This window comes from Gouania willdenowi, chromosome 15 (assembly GCF_900634775.1).
Source record: "Gouania willdenowi chromosome 15, fGouWil2.1, whole genome shotgun sequence".
Classification (NCBI taxonomy): Eukaryota; Metazoa; Chordata; class Actinopteri; order Blenniiformes; family Gobiesocidae; genus Gouania; species Gouania willdenowi.
This window is the reverse complement of record NC_041058.1, coordinates 16897783-16918808: the sequence shown is the minus strand read 5'-3', so window position 1 is coordinate 16918808 and position 21026 is coordinate 16897783. Positions and strand designations below refer to the sequence as shown.

General features: G+C 38.6%; 2 protein-coding genes across 4 annotated transcripts; both read right to left on the bottom strand.

Moving 5' to 3' along the window:
- Window positions 1-4059: 4059 nt before the first annotated feature.
- npy4r (neuropeptide Y receptor Y4) lies at window positions 4060-11506 on the bottom strand. 2 transcript variants are annotated; one of them, XM_028468839.1, is made up of 4 exons: window positions 11369-11506; window positions 6635-6745; window positions 6451-6511; window positions 4060-6383 (listed from the first exon to the last, which is right to left on the bottom strand). In XM_028468839.1, exons 3-4 carry the CDS (start codon window positions 6462-6464, stop codon window positions 5096-5098), a joined length of 1302 nt encoding a protein of 433 aa, XP_028324640.1. In that variant the 5' UTR covers window positions 6465-6511; window positions 6635-6745; window positions 11369-11506; the 3' UTR covers window positions 4060-5095. The 2 variants fall into 2 exon arrangements, with proteins under 2 accessions (XP_028324640.1, XP_028324639.1); XM_028468838.1 differs by having other exon boundaries at window positions 4060-6511.
- A 4353-nt stretch (window positions 11507-15859) lies between these two features.
- On the bottom strand, window positions 15860-19701 carry trmt10b (tRNA methyltransferase 10B). Of its 2 annotated transcripts, XR_003675641.1 has the most exons (9): window positions 19329-19701; window positions 18887-18995; window positions 18646-18779; window positions 18404-18556; window positions 17275-17353; window positions 16906-16973; window positions 16701-16824; window positions 16363-16625; window positions 15860-16279 (listed from the first exon to the last, which is right to left on the bottom strand). XR_003675641.1 is itself a non-coding variant. In XM_028468852.1 (8 exons), exons 1-8 carry the CDS (start codon window positions 19461-19463, stop codon window positions 16465-16467), a joined length of 963 nt encoding a protein of 320 aa, XP_028324653.1. In that variant the 5' UTR covers window positions 19464-19701; the 3' UTR covers window positions 15860-16464. The 2 variants fall into 2 exon arrangements, 1 of the variants encoding a protein (XP_028324653.1); XM_028468852.1 differs by having other exon boundaries at window positions 15860-16625.
- Window positions 19702-21026: the final 1325 nt, after the last annotated feature.

Sequence of the window (21026 nt, the reverse complement as noted above, 5' to 3'; positions counted from 1 at the left end):
TTTGTATTCGGAAAAGCCAAACTTGCTCCCAAACCTGAACTTACCATCCCCAGACTTGAGTTATGTGCCGCAGTGTTGGCAGTAGAAGTGGCTGAGCTAATCAGAGATGAAATGGACATTCGGGTTGCCGCAATGCGTTTCTTCTCAGACAGCAGAGTTGTTCTTGGCTATATTTACAATGAGTCAAGGAGATTTCATGTCTTTGTAAACAATCGTGTGCAACTCATCCGACGAGTGACAAGTCCGTTTCAGTGGAGCTACGTCCCATCGGAGCACAATCCGGCTGACCACGGGTCCAGATCTCTATCAGCTGAAAAACTGCCATCCAGCACATGGTTGACAGGACCAGACTTCCTCTTAAAGCCCATTGAATGCAGCCAACATGATTCGTTTCAGTTGCAACATCCTGACACAGACATTGAGGTCCGTCCCTTGCTCACCAACACCTCGCAAATTCCACAATCTTCTTTAAAGACTACAAGTTTACAGTCCTTCTCCAGCTGGCATTCACTTAACAAAGCCTTTGCCCGGTTGGTCCATATTGCCCGCATGTTCAAAGAAAGGAATCCAGATGGACAGTGTAAAGGGTGGCACATGTGTCATGAGCTCACTACCTCAGACTTTGAAAAAGCAAAACAGGTGCTCATTAAAGCAGTCCAACAAGAAAGCTTCTCAGAGGAGGTCAAACTCATAAAGACAGGCAAAACCATTCCAAAAACAAGCCCTCTCTTAAAGCTTGCTCCCTACCTTGACGAGGTAGGCCTCCTTAGGGTTGGCGGACGCCTTCTTCATTCTGACCTCGAAAATGCAGAGAAACGTCCCATGATCATGCCACGCAAACACCATGCGACCAGTCTGTTAATTCGCCACTACCACGAAAAGACCAGACACCAGGGGCGACACCTTACGGAAGGTGCGTTGAGGTCTGGAGGTTACTGGGTGCTAGGAGGTAAACGCCAGGTCAGCAGTCTCGTTTACTCATGCGTAGTTTGTCGAAAGTTAAGGGGAGTGACACAGTCTCAGAAAATGGCAGAATTGCCAACGGAGCGTCTAAGTACTGATCCCCCATTCTCCTATGTAGGCATGGATGTGTTTGGGCCATGGTCAGTTACCTCTCGACGTACCCGGGGTGGGCTTGCAACTAGCAAACGTTGGGCGGTGATGTTCACCTGTATGAGCACTAGAGCAGTTCATTTAGAGGTCATAGAGGGATTGGACACTTCCAGCTTCATCAATGCCCTTCGCAGGTTCATTTCGATTAGGGGCCCAGCAAAACAGTTAAGATCAGATTGTGGGACTAATTTCATAGGGGCTCGTAGAGAGCTGAGCTTTGATGACAAGATTCCCGCTGACTCCAAAATCAAGTCTTTCCTTAATGACAGTGGTTGCACTTGGGTTTTTAATCCCCCACACTCCTCACACATGGGGGGTAGTTGGGAGAGGATGATAGGGGTAGCTCGCAAGATCTTAGATTCTCAGTTTTCCCAGCTTGGTTCTCAGCACCTCACCCACGACGTGCTGACCACCTTCATGGCAGAAGTGGCTGCCATCATTAACGCAAGGCCACTTGTTCCGGTGTCAAGCGATCCAGAGTCACCATTCATCCTCACCCCAGCTACACTCTTAACTCAGAAGGTCGGAGTATCCCCAGCACCTCAAGGCAACTTTAATGAGAAGGATCTCCTCCGGCTGCAGTGGCGAAGAGTCCAGAGCCTCGCCAATTCCTTCTGGGATCGCTGGAGGAAGGAATACCTGTCGACACTGCAGTACCGCCACAAGTGGCATACCACAAGACCGAACCTACAGCAGGGGGATGTGGTTGTCCTGAAGGATCCCTTTGCAAAGCGAAATCAATGGCCGATGGGAGTGATAATGAAGGTTCATCCCAGCAATGATGGACTTGTTAGAAAGGTGGAAGTTAAGGTGGTCAAAGACGGTACTAGTAGGGTTTACCTGAGACCAGTCACAGATGTTGTTGTTCTTTTATCTGATGCTATCTAAAAGATTTCGTTCAAGGGTTTAAGGTGTGACATCTTACTGATGTCAGGCGGGGAGTGTTCTGGCTCCTTATGAGCCATCCAGAGTTTATTTTATGCTGTGAATGTATTTATAGGGCTTCCTACATTATTTTTAAGAGTTTGTTTACACTTACGTTTTATTTGGTAAAACCGGAAGTGGCGGCTATACTACTTCCGGTTTGCCGAAAAGTCCGGAGAAATATTGTTCAGACTGCTGCACTGTGTCCTAAGTCATCACAGCCTGTAAGTTGATTAGAATAATTTAGTTAACATGTCTACACTTGTCTGTGTCCTTGCATGTTGTTGTATTTCATGTTTTGAAGCAGATGAAGCAAGTTTGGGGTTCTATCGTGTTAGCATCATATGCTAACGTTAGCATCAGCATGTTAGCTTGTACAACTGAGACCTGTAATATGAGGTGCCTAATTTTCATTATACATTGTTTTATATCATTTTAAAATAATTGTTATGTGGTTGTGTTGCAGTTTTACCACTCACACACACATGAGTCATGCTGCTCTTCTGATGAATAAAATGCATCAAAGAAACAGCCAGCGTGGTCATTACACTGGTTAACTGCCTGCCTAGGAACACACGGGGAAGCTCCGAGGGCAGAACAATAACCAAAAAAAAGTATATTACACCAAATTACATTTTTTAGACGACCATATTCCTGTAAAAATATCCTAAAAATCTTTATTTTCTTCCAAAGCTAAACAATGTTATCATTTATTGTAATTAGTGCATGATGTATTGCTATAATTTATAAATATCGTTCGTAGACTAAAACAGGAACAGCTCCAGAACTCACAGTATAGGTGTCCAAATGATTACGGAATTTATTCATAAATGATTATAGATTAACAAAAAACAAAACAACTACCAACTATTTCTTACTGACCTAAGAAAATTGACATTTCAACAACACATGCATGAAAATTTGCAGTCAAACTAATCTCTCAGTGCCATATTTACATTGGTTGAGTGAACAGCGAAGCTGTTTTTAGTAGATAAAGAACATTAAGTTGATATGCCTGGCCCCATTGCTCAAGCGCTACCTTTGCACTTGAGAAATGGAAACAAGAAGAAAAACAATTCTGAATACAATATGTTTTAGCTATTCTAAATTAGTTAGCTTATAAAGATTATAAGACACACAAGAATGCTGATGAAAAGTATTATAGTAGATCAGAACGAGGTACATACAGTGTATTTGTGGATGCGGAGAAAGCATAATAATGGGTTGCCGACAGAGGAAATGTGGATGCCTGAGGAAGTCAGAGGTTTCTGAGAAATATGATAAGTGGCACAAGACAAGATGAGGGAAGTCAGACAGAGAATTGCTGGGGGTGTGACAGAAGATTTCAAAGTGAGTGTTATATTTATCCAAGGATCCACACTGAGTCCTTTCATCTTTACAGTGGTGATCGACCAGCTAATAGATGAAATTAGGCTCCACGGCCTATGATTATTATTGTAGAATGCAAAGAACTGTAAAATACTACATACTGTATGTGTGACTGGTAAGGAGACAGTGAAGATGCAACTGGTGTTTAAGTACTCTTCAGAATGACTGATAGAGAGATAATAAATTAAAAAAAACAATACAGGCAAGGTGGACAAGATGGAGATTAAAGCTTGAAGAGGAGGGTCTACAGGACAGTAGTGGGCCCAGCCATGCTGCATCATTTATAAACCATGCAAGATATTCTGTTGTGGCAAGCCCAAAAGGGAAAATGTAGAATGAAGAAGAGAATGTGATATACCTGCATGCCTTTATAAATATTAGAGTCAAAATATGCAAGCATTACCACGTCATTTTCAATTATGTGAATGTTAAACCTATATCTTTTCATTTTTTATGTTTTTTTTATTAGATACAGGAAGATTATTTGTGATACTTAAAATTGTAATCACATTCATATAGTTAGTATTTATAACCACGATAATGCTGAGTCGGCTCCTCTGCTTCCGTGGGGTTAGTTTTGTATGAAGTAGTTACTGTATGTGTAAATGTTGGAGGGAAAAAAGTACTGGAAGTCTACTTCACTTTTATTAATCATATAAAACACAAGCCACATAATTCGTTGTTTTTTGCCACAGCTTGCTCACATTTCATTGTGCAACTGTCATATTTACAAAAATTAATAACATTAAAAAACACTGACAATCAATCAATCTTTATTTGTATAGCGCTGATTACAATAAAGGTCATCTCATAGCGCTATCACAATATAAAATTCAAAACAATAAGGAAAAACCCAACAAAATCCACATGAACAAGCATTTAGCAATGGTGGGAAGAAAAAACTTCTGTCCTGTATCAAAATAAATAATACATTTTCATTGGATAATCAAAAAACACATTAAATGTTGCTTTACAGGTAAACACAGTCTTTCATAGAACAAGGATTTTTCTATTTTTTCATTTTTTGTAACAGATTCTGACACTTTTGTTGAATAATGGTTGACTGACAATCTTTCCAGCTCTGGTGTTTGAATAAAAAATATTAGCGATCAACCACTTTAACCAGAACACACATTATAGATTTAATTAATCCACTATTACAGTTTTGGTTTGCCTACATCTTGTTGTCATTCATCAAACAATAATAACATAATATTACACAGTTTACGATACATTTACATAAAACTTTTTTAAATGTTTTTTTTTATAAACAAATACAACTCACATTTAGTTTAATTTCTCCAACTTAAGGGTGGAAATCTCTTTTGGCAAATGCTATATTATACATTGACTTTTAACATATACAACACTGTTGTAAACAGAGCACACATTTCAACATATCAACCCTTACGGTACTTTAAAAACCAAACTTATTTGCAAACCAGTTCAATAATAACATACTCCATGTAAAACTAGGGCCTACTAATTGATACAATTAATCACAATTATATTATACACTCAATGTCAAACAACAAAATTGAGCACTTTAAGACACTTTCACAATTATTGGGTCAATGAAATTTGAACAAATGGCAGAAGCCAGGCCTATAATGTACAGTTTCTGTGGCCATCAATCTAAAATAGCACTATCCGGCTTATTAGACGCAAGTCAGGTAGAGTTGCTCTGACATGGGAAAGGCACAGATGTGCGAGACACCTCTATGTGCACGGTTGACATTGGAAAACGCTCACACTCTTCTTCTTCTTGTGAGAAACAACGGCAGTGCAGAAGAACCTCCCTTACCTCTTGCCTGAAATTAGAGTTGAGGAAACCGTAGATGATGGGGTTGATGCAGGTGGAGGACATAGCTAGGAGGTGGCAGAGGGAGAACAGCAGGTTGTGGTGGCAAACAGGCAGAGCTTCCTGATGCCAGTCGGACACCACGTTGAAGATGGTGAGTGGGAGCCAGCAAAGGGCAAAAGCTGTAATGAGAGCAACGAGCATGACGTTGATCCGACGACTGTGAGTCATGCGCTTACTTTCCGGGGTCCTGGAGCGGTCAAGCATGTCTTTACGGTGGCGCAGGCGTACAATAACTCTAATATAACAAAGTAGAACCAATAGCAGTGGACCACAGTATTGGAACAACAGAAGCCATGTTGTGTAAGCCACCCTGTGTTCCTGCGAAGGCCAGTGCTCTACACAGGCCTCAAAAGGTGGGGAGGTCGAGACATAAGAAAACACAGAATGGTATAAATTTGGAAGTACAGAAATGTTACTGTTTGTGTAGGGGAATGACCGAGGAGGAGATGCATTGAGATGAGCATGAGGAATCTCTTCCACAGGATATCGGGGCTGAGGCAGGATCACATTGGCATACGGCTCATTTGTGAGCAGCTGGAAGGCCAAAAAAGGTGAGGAAGTGATGGAGGCCAGAATCCAAATGAGAATGATAGCAATGCAGGCCTGATTGATGCTCGGTTTCCATCCAGAAGGATTGATAATCAGCTGATGACGTTCTAAAGCAATGAACACAAGAGACAGAACGGACACAGTCACAGACACACATTGGATGAATGGCACAAGACGGCACAACAGTGACCCAAAGACCCAATGATCCATGAGTGTGTATATGACTGTGAAAGGGAGGCAGAAAACACAAACCAGAATGTCAGAGAATGAAAGGTTACAAATGAAAATACTGGTGACATTGACTTTTTCTCTACGTCTGACAATGATGCAAATGAGTCCTATGTTCCCCACAAGCCCCAAAACCATTGTAATGCTGTACCACACAACAAGAAAAGCTGCTAGGACAGAAGACATATAACACTGTTCATCATGGTTGATGATAGAATAGTCTGACATGAGGTCGGTGCTGTTCCCCGGCCCCTCCGCCATGGACTTGGTGCTGTCGCTGTCCTTCTCCCATGGTAAAGAATTTGATGTGGTGGAGCTGTTAAAGAACAGAGGTGATGATGACAATGAGGCTTGGCTTGTGTTGCCACTCAAGGACATCTCACAAGGTCTTCAGCATCTGCAACTTGATGGATGGAACTCTCCATCACAGTCTTTCAAAATAGCCTAGCAGGGAGGAAGAAATACAGATAGTGATTGTTTTTCTCACAAAAGATGCAAGAGAAGGGATGCTGACTATGTACAGCAAATGGGAAATATTGATTTCAATGTATTGTGTATTTTCCTTACTCTGAGTTACTGTGGGTGATATCGAGCTTGAGTTGTTACACAAGGATATCTCATCAGGCCTTCAGAATGCGCAACCCCATGGAACAAACCTTCAATCATGGCCTTTAAAAACTGCCAAGCAGAGAGGAAGAAAGCAGACTGTGATCATTTTGAGTTAGTTCCTGTTTTTTTGTATTGAGAACAGTGCATTATTTTATTTTTGTCTTTGTTTTCCATTTGAATTTCATTGAAATTTTAAACAAATATGCTGTTATACAAACTACACTCTAATATCATGGAAATGGTTAAATTTTATCATTACTTCACAATCATTATCCTAATTGTTATTATTGTTGTCATCTGCTAATATCCGTCCACAATCCAACGACGGTTTGAAAGGTAGTTTGAGGGTCGAAAAAGTGTAGGGACCCCTCCTCTATACACCAATGCTCCCCATGCTTTCATCATGTAAATTAATAGTTGCAGACAAGCACAGAGACGCATAGGCTTTTGTCCATAAGACTTTAAATGCATATATCCCAAAAGGTGGACTTCTTGTAGTGTAACGTTTTCTGTTGCACTTTGTAATCATGCAAAGAACATTCAATTGCCTTATGTATGAAATGCGCAATGCAAATAAATGTGCCTTGCCTGACCTTCATTCATGGTGTAAAAACAATCAGGGGAAAACCAGACACAAAAAAGACTTAAAAAAAAAAAACAAAGATAAATTAGACGAATGAGCCAGCTGACAGGTTAAGTGTCTTCAAAGACATCCAATAGTTCAGAGAGTACAAGCAGAATGGAAGCAACAGTGACAATTAAATAGATTAATTCAAACCAAAAATCATTCAAAGGTCAAATTTAACACATGAGCTGTATGCTGAGCACTTGGCCTGATAGGACCAGCACTGGGCATGCATTGTGTACTGACTGCTCAAGACACAAACACTGTAGACAGCTGGTCAGGGCAAAACGAGAGCTTTTTGGTGATGTAGAAAAAGAAGTAAGCTATTTTCAGTTATCCTATTTTGAATCTTTACTTCATATATGAAAGCACTTTTGTATTATTTTTATTACTTTTGCTTAACCATAGATGTTGAGCAAATGTCCAATAGCCAAAATAAGCATTTGGGACTATTGCATAAAGTGTGAAGTTTAACAAATATGGCACGGATTGCTTAATAGGAAAATAATGTTCCTCAGAAACTAATAACCATTGCACCATTGTGTAAAGATTTTATGTTTTTATTATCAGATTCTTATCTCTTTGTACAGAGTTGGAATGTTTTTCTAACATGAGGCTGTCTTATTATCATGGTTTTTTTTTTTATTTAGTTTTACTTGAAGACAAAAGACTGATTATGTCAGCTACAGTAATTAGTAACTATTTTTTAATTTTATTTTGTTCCTTAATGATGAACTGAATGCTGAGATTATTATATATATATATATATATATATATATATATATATATATATATATATATATTATTATTATTGTTATTATTATTATTATTATTATTTCTTTTTTTAAATATTCTGTTGGGGCGGTGTTTAGCTCAGTGGGTTGAGTGCCCGCCCCATGTACGGAGGCTGTAGTTCCAGGTTCGATTCCCGGCCTGGCACCCTCTCCTGCGTGTCATTCCCTGCTCTCTCTCACCCCCTTCCTGTCAAGCAACTGTCATATAAAGGCCACTAGAGCCAAAAAAATCCTTTAAAAAAAAAATATTCTGTTTTTCCCACAGTAAAGTACATCCAGCCTCACATAAGATGCCTCTGGCTGTAGATGGCCACTGAGCTCAAATAAACTTAAGATCCCTATTCTAGACTTTTCTGATAGTTTAGATTTAATTTTGGAAATTCAATTTCAGTTTATATTTTGATTTTATGGCTCAATTGTGGAACCATCTGGTTTAAGCGATGAGGTCTTCTCCTAAGGAAAGGTCTGCAAACGCAGGAAAATATAGAGATATTGATATAACAAAATTATATTATGTAAGGGAGACAAAACGAAAACATGATTAATGAGAAAAAGGACAATTATAAAGTCTGATGCCTGAGACAATAGGGGGGCACATTGGTTGGAAAGAGTTTAATATTTTTGTTATAGAGCAACAATTGTATTTAAACCTACATTATTATAATAAAACAAAAAAGCATGGGTCCATATGGGGTAATATATTTAATATGCAGGTGATGGTTTGGACAAGCAGGTGGAAAGCCACATGTGATGTTAAAAAACCAAAACAAACATATGTTGTCCATAATTGCGCTACCGAGGTCCCATCCAGGAGCCAGGCCTTGGGTTGGGGCTTGTAGGTGAGCACCTGGTGGATGGGTCTTCACCCACGGGACCTGGCAGACAGACCTAGACCCAGTCCTTCTGCCCTTCTGTTGGCTCACTACCAGCAGTAGGTATAACATGGGGACGGTACAGTGTGGATCAGGCAGTAGACGGCCTTGGAGATCCAATCCTTGGCTACAGAATCTCTAGGAACGTGAAATGTCACCTACCTGGCGTGGTAGGAGTGTGACCTTGTGCGAGAAGTTGAGAAGTTCCAACTAGATATAGTCTGCCTCGCCTTGAAACGAAAGGGGTTGGACTTTCTTCCACTGTAGAGTTGCCACTGGTAAGAGGTGCTTGGCAGGGATAGCAACACCTATTTGCCCCTGGCCCCGTGCCTGTATGTAGGAGTTCACTCCGGTGGGCGAGAGAGTAGCCTCCCTCCGCCTACTCTCGTCAGAGTATTCACCCTTTGTGGACTGAAAACTTGGAGAGCGTTCCTTCTGGGGATTCCCTTGTTCCAACGCTCACGTTGGAAACAACAGTGACACTTGAAGGGGCTTCATGCAAAATAATGGCTCCCTCCCCCTAATCAAAACCCAAGTGCTGCTTCAAAGTGGACTTCTATGCTTGTCATAGATTGTCTATAAAAAACACAATGGTCAGCTATATGGGTGTCCATATGTGCACTTGGCACCCGGGACACCCTAGGGTGCAGTTTGATCATTGACTTTGTGGTTGTGTCGTCGGACCTGCCATGTCTAGGACACTTGGGTGAAGAGAGGGGTAAAGCTGTTCAACCGATCCCCACCTTGTAGTGAGTAGGCTCCAATGGAGGGAGAGGATGCTGAGGTCTGCTGAAAGTCCACTGGGAACAGCTGGACAAAATGGGCGGTAAGAGGGAAGTCTGGGCTTCCCTGCTTAGGATGGTGTACGAGCAGGACAAGGGGTAGAAAAAGGACTGAAGGATGGATGGCTTGATGTGACTTTTAAATTGTCAATTTTATAAGCCAGAACTGTACTTTTCACTTTATCATATAGGGCTAACATCTGGACACTTTGATAGTCGTTATATAAATTACCAAACCTATGGCTAAAGGAGTATTAATGTAACTTTGTTATATTTAGTTTCAGTATTCATAGTTAGCTACCATTCATTTGTGTGGTTTATTCATAGCATTATGTAACACAGGTTTATATAAGCAAGTTAAGATATTGTCTTATTTTCCTCCCCTGAAGACAGGTTTCTGGGTTCATAATAGCTTATTGATGATTAAACACACTACATGTACCCATCCTGCAGTTCATTGTGTGTGATAAATTATGTCTTCTGTCAAAGTTAAAGGGCACAACATTGTCACAATCCTATAAATGGATCATTGCTTGATCCCCTGAAACCTCTGCCTGTCTCAAAGAAAACGTGACTGTCACTTATCATCATCAGCTTGTACATTTAGCTATCAGTCACTTCACGCAGCATCACTTTTAACCGTTTCTGTCAGTGCGCAGTGTGAGCTGTAGGCATGATGGGACATAATTGATCAGCCTTTGTTAAAAGGAAAACAGTCAAGTGTAATTTGTCTGGGAAAATGTTTTTTTTTTTTTTTTTTTTAACATGCAGCTAGATTTTTGATCAGCTGTAAGATGAAGAAGAGAGCATAAGGGAGTTGATTTCCGATTATTATGCTCATTTGAACCTGTCATGTTACAATTATGTGCCACATTCACAAAGTATAATGTCACATTGATGATCCCACTCAACCATAATCCCTGCAGGGTAAGGAGCACTGTGACCTGGCGCCGTTTGGTCCATCTTTTTTTTTTTGCCTCATCAAATTGTCCTTTCACTCAGATAACAAATATAAGTCAAGGAACAGCTGAATGTGACTGTAGCTGAACCAGCTTCACTTTGACTTTTTAGAAACATATCTTCATGCAGAGTTCAACATTAAAATGCATTTGCTTGATTTCTTTTTAGTTTTCCACTGTAATAGAAATATCTATTTCAATTTTTTGTGTTTTTTTTTTTTTTTTTGCCCCCTTGTTGTTTTTCTTTTTTATTGATATCATTTTCAAAGGACTTTTGTCAGCTATAGAAACACAAATACTGCTTATAGGAAAGTATTCCATTACAAACAATTATAAATAAAGGGCTTTAAGTGACTAGGGAATAAGAATAAGACCAATTTGAGTTTAATTAATTCAAAGATAATTTCAATCATGCCCCAGTCAATCATTTCATGTTTTTTTTTTTTTTTTTGCGCGCGCGCACACGCACGCACACACACGGATAAATATGTACATAAAGAACATCTGAAACACAAAACCTTAGTAGGAAAGCTATAAATACAAATCACAACATATTAAGTAACAGGAGGCATGGTTCCACAAACAAAGACACTCAGAAAATCGACAATGAGTAAAAAAAAATAAACAAACAAACAAAGAAAGAATACAAAAAGGACCTACATGGGGTGGTGGCAGAAGGACTCCCAGTAATGGTCGCTGCTCTGATCGCATGTAGATCCAATGAACCTCGACTTGAACAAGTATGTGAACATCATATCGAGCCCAGAGCTTGTGTCAGAGGCAGCAGCAGCATCGGTGCACAGCTGGAACTGACTGTTGGAGCCCATTGGGTGACAGACAGGGACCGAACCATTGCTGTCACATAGTGGCGACTTTACTCAATTACATCCCTGGGGTGACACTGGCAGCAAAGGGTTAAAAAGTACTCACTTTACTGTAATTGAGCAGCTTTTATGGGTTGTTGTGCTTTTTTTTTAGTATATTTCTAAATTTGTAATTTTACTTGTACTTAAGTACGTTTTAAAATAAGTAATTTATTACATTTATACACCCATTCATTACTGAATAAATAATTTAAAAAAATTGGTAAACCAGTGTTTCTCAAATGGAGGTACGTGTACTCCTAGAGGTACGTGATGGTACTACACTTAAGAGAGTGGATCAATAAAGTGTCAGTCTTGGTTCCACCCCAGGCGTGATATGACAGGAAATGATGAAAACTATAGAAATAAATCTATTCGGGATCTTCTAAATCAGTGTTTTTCAACCTTGGGGTTTGGACCCCATGTTGTTTTGCCTGGAGTTTAAATGGGGTATCTGCTGTGGGTTGTTCCGCCGGCGTGGACCTTGGCTCCTCTGCTGGGGTCTCGGGCGGGGGGCTCTCTGGGACCTCCCCTCGGGGGGTTGGGTGCTTGAGTGTGGGTGGGTGGGGGAGGCGGGATGCTGGCAGGGGGCCTTGGGGTAACTTGGGGGTTGGGGTCGGTGGCGGGATGCGCTGGGTGCTCGGCTGCTTGGGTCGTCCTTGGATATGTGCGTGGGGGACGGTGGCTGCTTCTCGACCTGGGATCTCGGGGGCATCTAGGGGGCTGCTCGGCCATGGGGGGGGGGGAGGTGGCCTGGGGCTCCCTGGCCCCCACTCTTTCTGCTGTCCTGGCTGCATCTGCGGGCCCGGGGCAGTTCCTGGGTTTGCGGTATTGGTTTTTGCACATATACTGGTATACGATGCACTGGCACGCCTTGGGATGTGGGATAAAACTCATACTGGGCTTAACTTTAGACACGTTAATCCCAAATACCTGCTTTAGATACTACCATTCACTCATTCCCCCTGTCCACAGCCACCACCATTATAGCTAAGCTTCACACTTGTCACCATACTGGATTGATTACACAACATAATAAGCACAATATGTTCTACAACTTCACATCTCACCCTCACTGGAAAATAATCTATTTTTCCCCAACCTTTCTATTGAGTCTCTCCTCCCCCCCACCCCCACCCCCCTCCTAGGTGTAACACTGCTCTCCCTTTTTATATCCTCCCTATAATAAAAGGTTTCTTACCCTTCCTTTGGGAGGGCTGGTGATGGTCACAGTTAAGCAATAAAATAAATCAATTCATTTTATTGCAATAACAAAACAAGCATTGCTGTCTCATAATGATTGCACTTCTTGTAGTGTCGACCTTTGACAGCATGTGCGGACAAGTAGAAAATAAATAAATAAATGGGGTATCTTGATTTTTTTTCTTTCTTCTTTTTGCTATTATTATTATTATTATTATTATTATTAAAACAACACACAATCTTAAACTTGATCAAAAAGTAATTATAGAAAAAAAAATGTCTTTGGGGTCACCAGAAATTCACAATCCAAAAAAAGGTGTGGAAACTGCATTAAATACTTTGTTTCCACTTATTTACAAAATTATAATCTTTAAAATGTGTGTTATCGTTCGGTCGTTCCGTCATTATGCTCTATAGTTTGTTTTTTGTTTGTTTGTTTTCTATTCTGAGCAAAAGCGTGTCGTTGGACAAAGGAAGTATCTGGATTCAGAAATAAGAGAAATGGGGTACCTGAGCCTAAAAGGTTTGAGAACCACTGCCTTAAACCAGAATGCTGCACTTATTGCAGGTCAGCAGTTTATGAAGGCACATTAAATATAATCAATATGTTCTTTGTTGTGCCATTTCTGATCAAAGCACAGCCACTTTCTTCAGTTCAGGTTGTAGTTTTCTACCTATTATGTTGTTTGTTCACATTTGGCCTGGCGCTGTTTTAGAGTTCTTATAATTAACTATACTTAGAGCCTGAGAGTATGTTTTATTTTTAATTGAATTAATTGGTGTTATTATTTTTTTTTAAACAATTGTACATTTTGACAAACCTTTTATTTTATACAGATGCCTTTGTGGGAAATAAATTAAGTTCCAATTGTGCAAGATTCGGTTTCTTCCTTTTTAAGTTTATACATGAGATGTTTTCTGTATGCAAGGGAACCATGAGAAGATTTATTAACAAAAATAAACGTGGGGGGTAGGGGGGCGGAAGTACTAACTTTTACTTTGAGTACTGTTTAATGTATGTTTCTAGTAATCAATAAGTCATTAAAACATTGTTTCGCATGTCATTTTTTTTTTTTTGCTTATACTTCACACAAGACTAATTGGTGACTTTGATGTATAACTGAATTCATTTAAAAATTAATTTCCTGAACCTTTTTTTTTTTTTACTTAATTTTCCTTCCTTTTATTTATAATGAAAGGATACACTACACACACCCAACGCATTCATTCATTAACATTCACCTCTTACTCTCTATATGTGCACTTAATTAAGTGACCGTGTGTTCTTATAGGCTTATTATGGAATGAATGAAAAGTCTGCTTTAGATCTTTGCATGTTGCAGAAGATAGCAAATCACAGTGGGAGGTTGTGCAGCAGGCAAGTAATAGCAAGTGTGCAACTGATGTGCAATCTCACAGATCCACTTGATAAGTGAGGGCCAGTGCTTAATGCTACAGCAGCGCTCTCTTCTTATTCTATTGTGAACTATTGGTTTCTGTGCTAATGTACATGTGTAATAAGGGTGCAGAAGGAAAAAGAAAATCCAGCAGCCAAATTATATCCAACTGGAATAGAAAAATCCATTACACTAAATGTCCTATAGTACCAGTTTATCACCTATAGAAAATGCTGTCAGATACTTCAAGGGTTTGCTTAGTCTTTGATCAATGCTTTAATCAGAAAGACGCTGTACAAGCTGTGACAGCAGGAGAACCATCACATGGAGACATGGCTGATAGCGTATTACTCTTATTTTATGGTCTCTACACTATGTATGCATCACCTAAACAACCTAAGAATAACACATCTCCTTGACAGGCAAATATTTGTTTTCAAGGAAAAAGCTTATTAAACTGTATATCTCCATGAATTGTTTCTGTCACCGTGTATCAGAAGCAATACAACTTTACTGCCCACGTCATTATTAATGACTTAATATGTTTGCTCATATGTGTGAAGTACACACTTTCTATAAAGGTATTGTTTACATTCAAATGCTTCTTATTGTCAGGTCTGAGGTTATGTGGGATGTTAATATAGTCTCATAATTGTGAGTTCATACCCCGGGTGGATTTCTTTTTGTCACAGCTTTAGCTCATGTTATTTTTTCGTGGCTTTTTTTTTTTTTGAGAGAAAGTAGGGAAGCAATTCTAGCAAACACTGCTTCTTTACTGGCCGTAGTTGACTGACAAAGAATTACAGTATCTTGCAGGCCAAGGGTAACGTTGAAAGGAGCGGAGCTCTTATACAAGCCCTTTGGGCTTCTTTCCCTCCTTGCACCTTAAATGTTGTTTTTTTATGTGTGCTAAATACATAAATTAATGAATGAAATGAATGATCAACATTCAGTTAATTTTAGGCCAGAGAACCCTTTTGGTGCGCTGGAAGGACTCTCATCCACCCTCCCACTCTCACTAGATAAAAGATGCTCATTATTTTATGAAACTAGGAAAAAAAAATAAAGCACTCCTTCAGAGACTCGGACACTTAATTTTCCAAAGTTTGGTTACCTTTCATAGAACATGTCACGTGACTCCCATATTTAGTTTTTCTGTTTTTGTCCTTTTTCAATCATTGTAGGCCATTTACACAATCTGCACTATACAATGTACCTACATACCTTATTGTAATTGTTATAGTAGCACATAAATATTTATTTATTTTTGTTCGGGTTCTGTTTGTTTTGTCTTATATGATATTGCTTATTTTATTTATATATTTTTTTTATTCTAGGCTGACTTACTTATATTTCTTATTATTTGCCGTTTAACTTTTGGTCAGAATATTATTTGTGATTTCTTTCTTTGTGTGTTTTCCTGTTTGAAAAATGTAAATAAATCATATTTAATTTGGGACTTAGTTTTGGACAAAACACCAATATGTCAGGTCAAACTGAAAGATGTCATTTCAATTATTTATTAAATACAAATCATTTAATTAATCAGGATAAAATATGAAAACTGTTTTATTGGTATACCTGCATAGTTTCAAACATTTGATTATTCACATGTTTGGTGAAGCAAACATTTGCTGAGATGCAGCCTAAACGCTCCAAAGAATTCTTTTACTTGTTGACACTCCTCCAGCTCTATTGAACAAACTCATTTTGTATTTAAACATTTTAATTGTGCGTTATCTTCCAAATATTATGTTAATGTAATGAATACATTAACTTCAATCTATAAACTTTGTTTATAATATAGTTTACAGAAATTACAGTACACAAATCCAGCATTTTGAGAATATATATTTACTGCAACTTCAGATTTCAGGCATCTTCAGTTGATGAATATAATGAAAAATCCATCTCAATAAATTAAATAATACAGAATTGAAATACCTTATTCAAGTATAATTAAAAGTAAATACAGCACGGAAAAAACCAGCTTCTCTAGCTAGAAAGAAAACCCCCTGATTGATCACCTCAAGATCAAATAATATTAAATTAAAAAATCGTAAAAAACACATTTTTTTCCTGCTTCTTCCAGCTTGTGGTAAACGAAACTGTAAAAATGAATGAATAATGCAAATCATCAAAAGAAGCACTTTCTTCAGATGAGAAAATTCAAGATGAAAATAAGATCTACCTCAGTAACGAAGGAATGATTGGTGGTGAGCTTTGTCTCTATAATCACACACCAAGGCTGCACTGGTTTTACTCCTGTGGAAATAGGCATTAATTACACACATTATACATGTGTCAAAAATGTTGAGTTGGCTTGGGTTTGCACTGCAGAGCAGGAAGGGGAATCCCGTGGTGCGACAACATAACCCTTCCCCAGTGGAAACCAAGCTTGGAGAGCTTCAGCCCAGCTGCCGGTGTCACAGAAAGCCAATAAGATATCAACGACTGCAAACAAAGAGAGTTTGAAACAAAACAAGTCCAACACAAAGACAATGCACATCTGAAAAGATTCTCTCTGACCTTGATTAACTGACAGGATCTTGCAGTAAAAATTCTTGATGTTTTCTTTCTTATCCATGTATTCATCAATAGGCAGCCTCGCGGTGCAAACGTTGAGCTCTCGAGCTCTTGAGAAGCTCAATTTCTGGAGTTAAAAGAAAAGGAACTTCACACTGGCTATACAATAAATGTGTTACTGTGTTGAATAACTTTCAGTATGAAATACCTTTTGTATACTCTCATCCACAAGACCACCGAGGACATACACTTTGTCAGCATCGATTATTTCTAGAGCTGGAAAAACAAAACCACCCAATGATTGTCAAACAAATGTGGACAACATTGTGATCAAGGTCTCTTGTATTGATATGTTCTGGCTAACTCTTAATAATCTTAAATTTGTTTTTGTATGTGAAGGTCGTTTAAAACAGATTAGTTCAATCTATTCTAGAGGGACCACTACTTGAGAAAAATTAGGGTTAGTATGACTAATAGCATTAAAATATTAGGATTAATAGCACCCTCTGCTGGACTACAGGTACATTAATTGGATCCAGACAAAATGAGGAGTTCAGCTGTGTTTTAAGTTTCTCACCATGTTCAGCATCTGGTGAGAGGTATACAACAGCTTCTGAGGGAAAGAGGTCCAGACAGCTATCTTCACAGATATTCAGCTAAGAGAAATTAATGAATAAAAAAAAAAAAAAACAAATATATGCATATGTTTCCATTAATCAGTCATAATAATTGTATTCATGATATGTGATATAGATGGTTTTACACAAATACAAAAAAAAAGAAAAAGGCCCTGAAATGATTTATTGTCGCTTTGATGAAACACATTAAGTTCTGATTTACAACTGAATTTCTGGAGCTGATTTGCTGCTCCTGTCCTTGTAGAAAATAGAAATATCCACACGAGAGATTTGAAGTCCGTGTAAAGCAAATTCAGCCATTTTCTTCTAAACACATTAAATAGTTCATAAATGTATTTCCTTAAAACATGTAAAAAGCCATTCAACCAGTTAGAATGTAATTGTAGAGCTAGGATTCACAAACGGTGTTTGAAATTTCTGTGTTCAGGATTTAATGGGCGGGTCAGAAATCATTGCCGCGTTGCGTAACGAAGCCATCATTAGCATAAACCCAACCCTGCTGCTGAAGCACACCAAACTTCCGCGGCTTCCAGCGGGTGCAATTTGGCCCCTAGCCAAAAATAAACCACATATTCAGACTCGTAGGAATAAAACGCGTCCACTGGTGCCACATTTGCCATGAAATGAGCACTTTTTTTGCACCGCGATTGTGTGTTTCACCTCTTGCGGGTTCAGTTCTGACTCTACCTGAGCGATGCACATATTCGGACTCAGGCGAGGCAGACCTTTCTGCTGACACATTGTTTGGCCCAATCCCAACACTTTTGGAAAACCAATGGGAGAAATACTATGTTGGAGTCGCTTTCACACTGCTCTCTCCCATAGACAGTACACGAAGGCGGCGCCCTTCCCGTGCGTGGGCGTGGTTCCAGCGCCTCTAACTGACACGCCCCCAGCGTTTCAGAGCAGAGAAAAGTTCTTGTTTTTCCATGATTTTGAGAGCTAATTTTATTTTTTTCATCTTTCAAATTTGGCTCAGTGGTCAATGACACGTTTCTGTGGTGTGACAAACTCATAACACTAATGTATTTCTGCTTTACACAAACTTTAAACATGAGGAACACTCACTGCGTAATTTAGGAAGCCTTCGTTCATCCGTATGCATTCCCTGAAGAGACGGCTGTCCTCTCTCAGGTCTGTCAGGAACAAATGAAACGGCCGACAAGCCTTCCTATTCGACCCATACACGCGTCTCAACTGGCCGGCCAGTCGACTGATCTCCTAAACCAAAAACATACACAAACAAACAGTTTTGGGTTGAGGATAAGCAAAAAAATTAATAAAAAAAATAGATTTCCTCTTGCTTGCACCTTGTCAGACATATTATCTGTCATACTCAGATCAATGCAGAGTTTGAGGCCTGTAGACTGAGCCTCAGCCAAACGCTCCTTAGTGATAGCCTTTATGACCCGTTTAGTGAACTGAGGCTGGTCTCTGCTCACACCTGTATGAAAAACATATTTAGTCCTACTAATTTACATCTTAAAAAAGACCTGACTTTCATCCATCTATTAAAAAAACACAAAATGATGCTACATTTTTGATCTCTACCTGAACCCTGCTGACGATGGATTTTCCGCCTCTGCTTCTTCTCTTGTCTTTTGCTCTTTTTAGCAGCCAGTTGCCTCTCCCAGTGTCGCTGCTTCCTCAGCACATTCCTCTGTTTAATAAACATTAACACGGTGTCAACAACAAACAATATATATATAATCTGATTTCACAAAAACATCTCAAATCCTGTCGATAAAACTCCTTAGACTAGGGACTTAATTTCCACAGTATTAATGCTGTGTACTGCTAAAGATGTTACCCCAAAAATGAACTATGGTGACTATGGTAACCATGATCTTTGAATAATAAAGGATTTTTTGTTTGCTTGCTACTTGCAGTTTCAAACTCTGATGCAAACAATGTTTGACCTTTTATGCTTATAGGCGACCAACATTAATAAAACAAGTGTTACCATATGTTCCAGTTAAAAACAAAGGCTTACTGAACAATATGCATCTTCTCTGCCAGGCCTGACCGATGTGTCGCTCTCCACATCTATGAGAAGCATCTCCATGATCTCTGTAGCTCCGTTCAGCTGCAGCTCATATATTTCTGCCTTTTCGGCCCCTTCCTCCATCTTCAACTACAGATCCACTTCATTTACATCCTCTACAAACACCACCCAGTCATTAAACTATCACTAAATAATGCAGGATTTCATGAGGCCAAAATCGTACTCGGCTTGTAAACACATGTTTCTAAAAGTCCCTTAGATGAAAAATAATAATAATAACAAATTAGAAGTCATTTACTCGAAAAGAATAAGAAAGCAAACACACGTCCAAGGCAAAACAACAATTTCCTGGTTGAGGACATGTGCGCGTCGCATGATTATGACGTCATAGTAAACAAACGAAGAAAATCGGGAAGTAATATTATTTTAGCTTCGTAATAAACTCTACTCCCAGCAGTAAAATAGAATAAATGATAGGCTTTTTGCACCTTTTAAAGTTTCTGTCAAACGAAATTTGAGAATTACTAAAATACTAACTATCCATATGTAACCAGGTTAAAAAGCTAAAACGAGGTTAAGAAAACAATGTTTAACAGTTAAAGGGAATATTTCCCTTACATTGGAATTAAGGTACTGTTTTATTTAATTTTAAGCTCTTCAGAGTGTTTAAGGCCTCACAACAGAACTTTTGAATTTTAATTAAAAATTACCAGGGTATTGTGTTGGTCTGAGTGTGCGTGTGAATGAGTGGGCCCACTATTTAATTCTATTTTATTTCAATGTTATTTATCATTTGGTTTAGAGTAAATGTGATATTATTGGTTTGAACCAAGTTGGTCTGGGGAATGAGAAATATTATTTGAAGTCATAATTTATTTCCTTTAGTAAAGAAAAAAATAAAGAGACTTTATTTTAGTGTGTGATGGCTAGTCATTAAATTTTTATTTGGTATAATTTAATAAATGTGAAAGTAAATATAACAAACACAAGCACATTAAAATGATAAAATATCGAATGCAGGGCCCTTCTTGATTATATCGATGTTAAAGGGGCTACACATATAAGCATATATTTTGGAATTTTTTACATCAACAAATTTATCTTTTGTAAAACTGAACCTGAAAGTGTAATTAATTTATTATATGGTTGCTCATATAGCAGTACATTTTGGAAAGAGCTTGAACTACATTCTGAGAAAAACCTCACTAAAATGAATATTGCAAGGGAAGAACATTATCACCTTTTTTTTTAAGAAAATGAAAATAAACTATGGACTGTTGTTACTCTATATTTTATTAGGGAAGTTTCACATCCATAAATGTAAAGTTTAAAACTCAACTTCATTATTCAAGTTGTTTCTCTCCAATTCCAATTGTTTCTGGATGGACTCATTCTCACAATTAAAAGCCGGAAAGCATTTTCCACCTGATCCCCCTGCCCTGTCTGTGTTTTAGCTTAACTTTTAGTGTTGTTTTTATACTGTTTTAGCTTAACTTTTATTGTGGTTTTATAAAAGTGACCCTTCCAATAAAATGCATTATTACAAATAAAATATGCACATTAATGTCGACACTCATGCAGATGTGTTCAACAGTAAAGCTGTCACAAAAACCAATTATAATCCTTCATACCTTACTTGAAAGGTCTGCCATGCACATAAAAAAACAAAAACAAAATTTTCTTTTT

What these genes read in the sequence shown, in the direction of transcription:
- npy4r (XM_028468838.1), bottom strand. Translation starts at nt 6,445, where the DNA reads ATGTCCTTGAGTGGCAACACAAGCCAAGCCTCATTGTCATCATCACCT.
- trmt10b (XM_028468852.1), bottom strand. Translation starts at nt 19,463, where the DNA reads ATGGAGGAAGGGGCCGAAAAGGCAGAAATATATGAGCTGCAGCTGAAC. An exon ending in AAGGCTTCCTAAATTACGCA is followed by an intron (nt 17,354 to 18,403) that starts GTGAGTGTTCCT and finishes AATTTCTCTTAG; the next exon opens with CTGAATATCTGTGAAGATAG. An exon ending in GATCCTGTCAGTTAATCAAG is followed by an intron (nt 16,626 to 16,700) that starts GTCAGAGAGAAT and finishes CTTTGTTTGCAG; the next exon opens with TCGTTGATATCTTATTGGCT.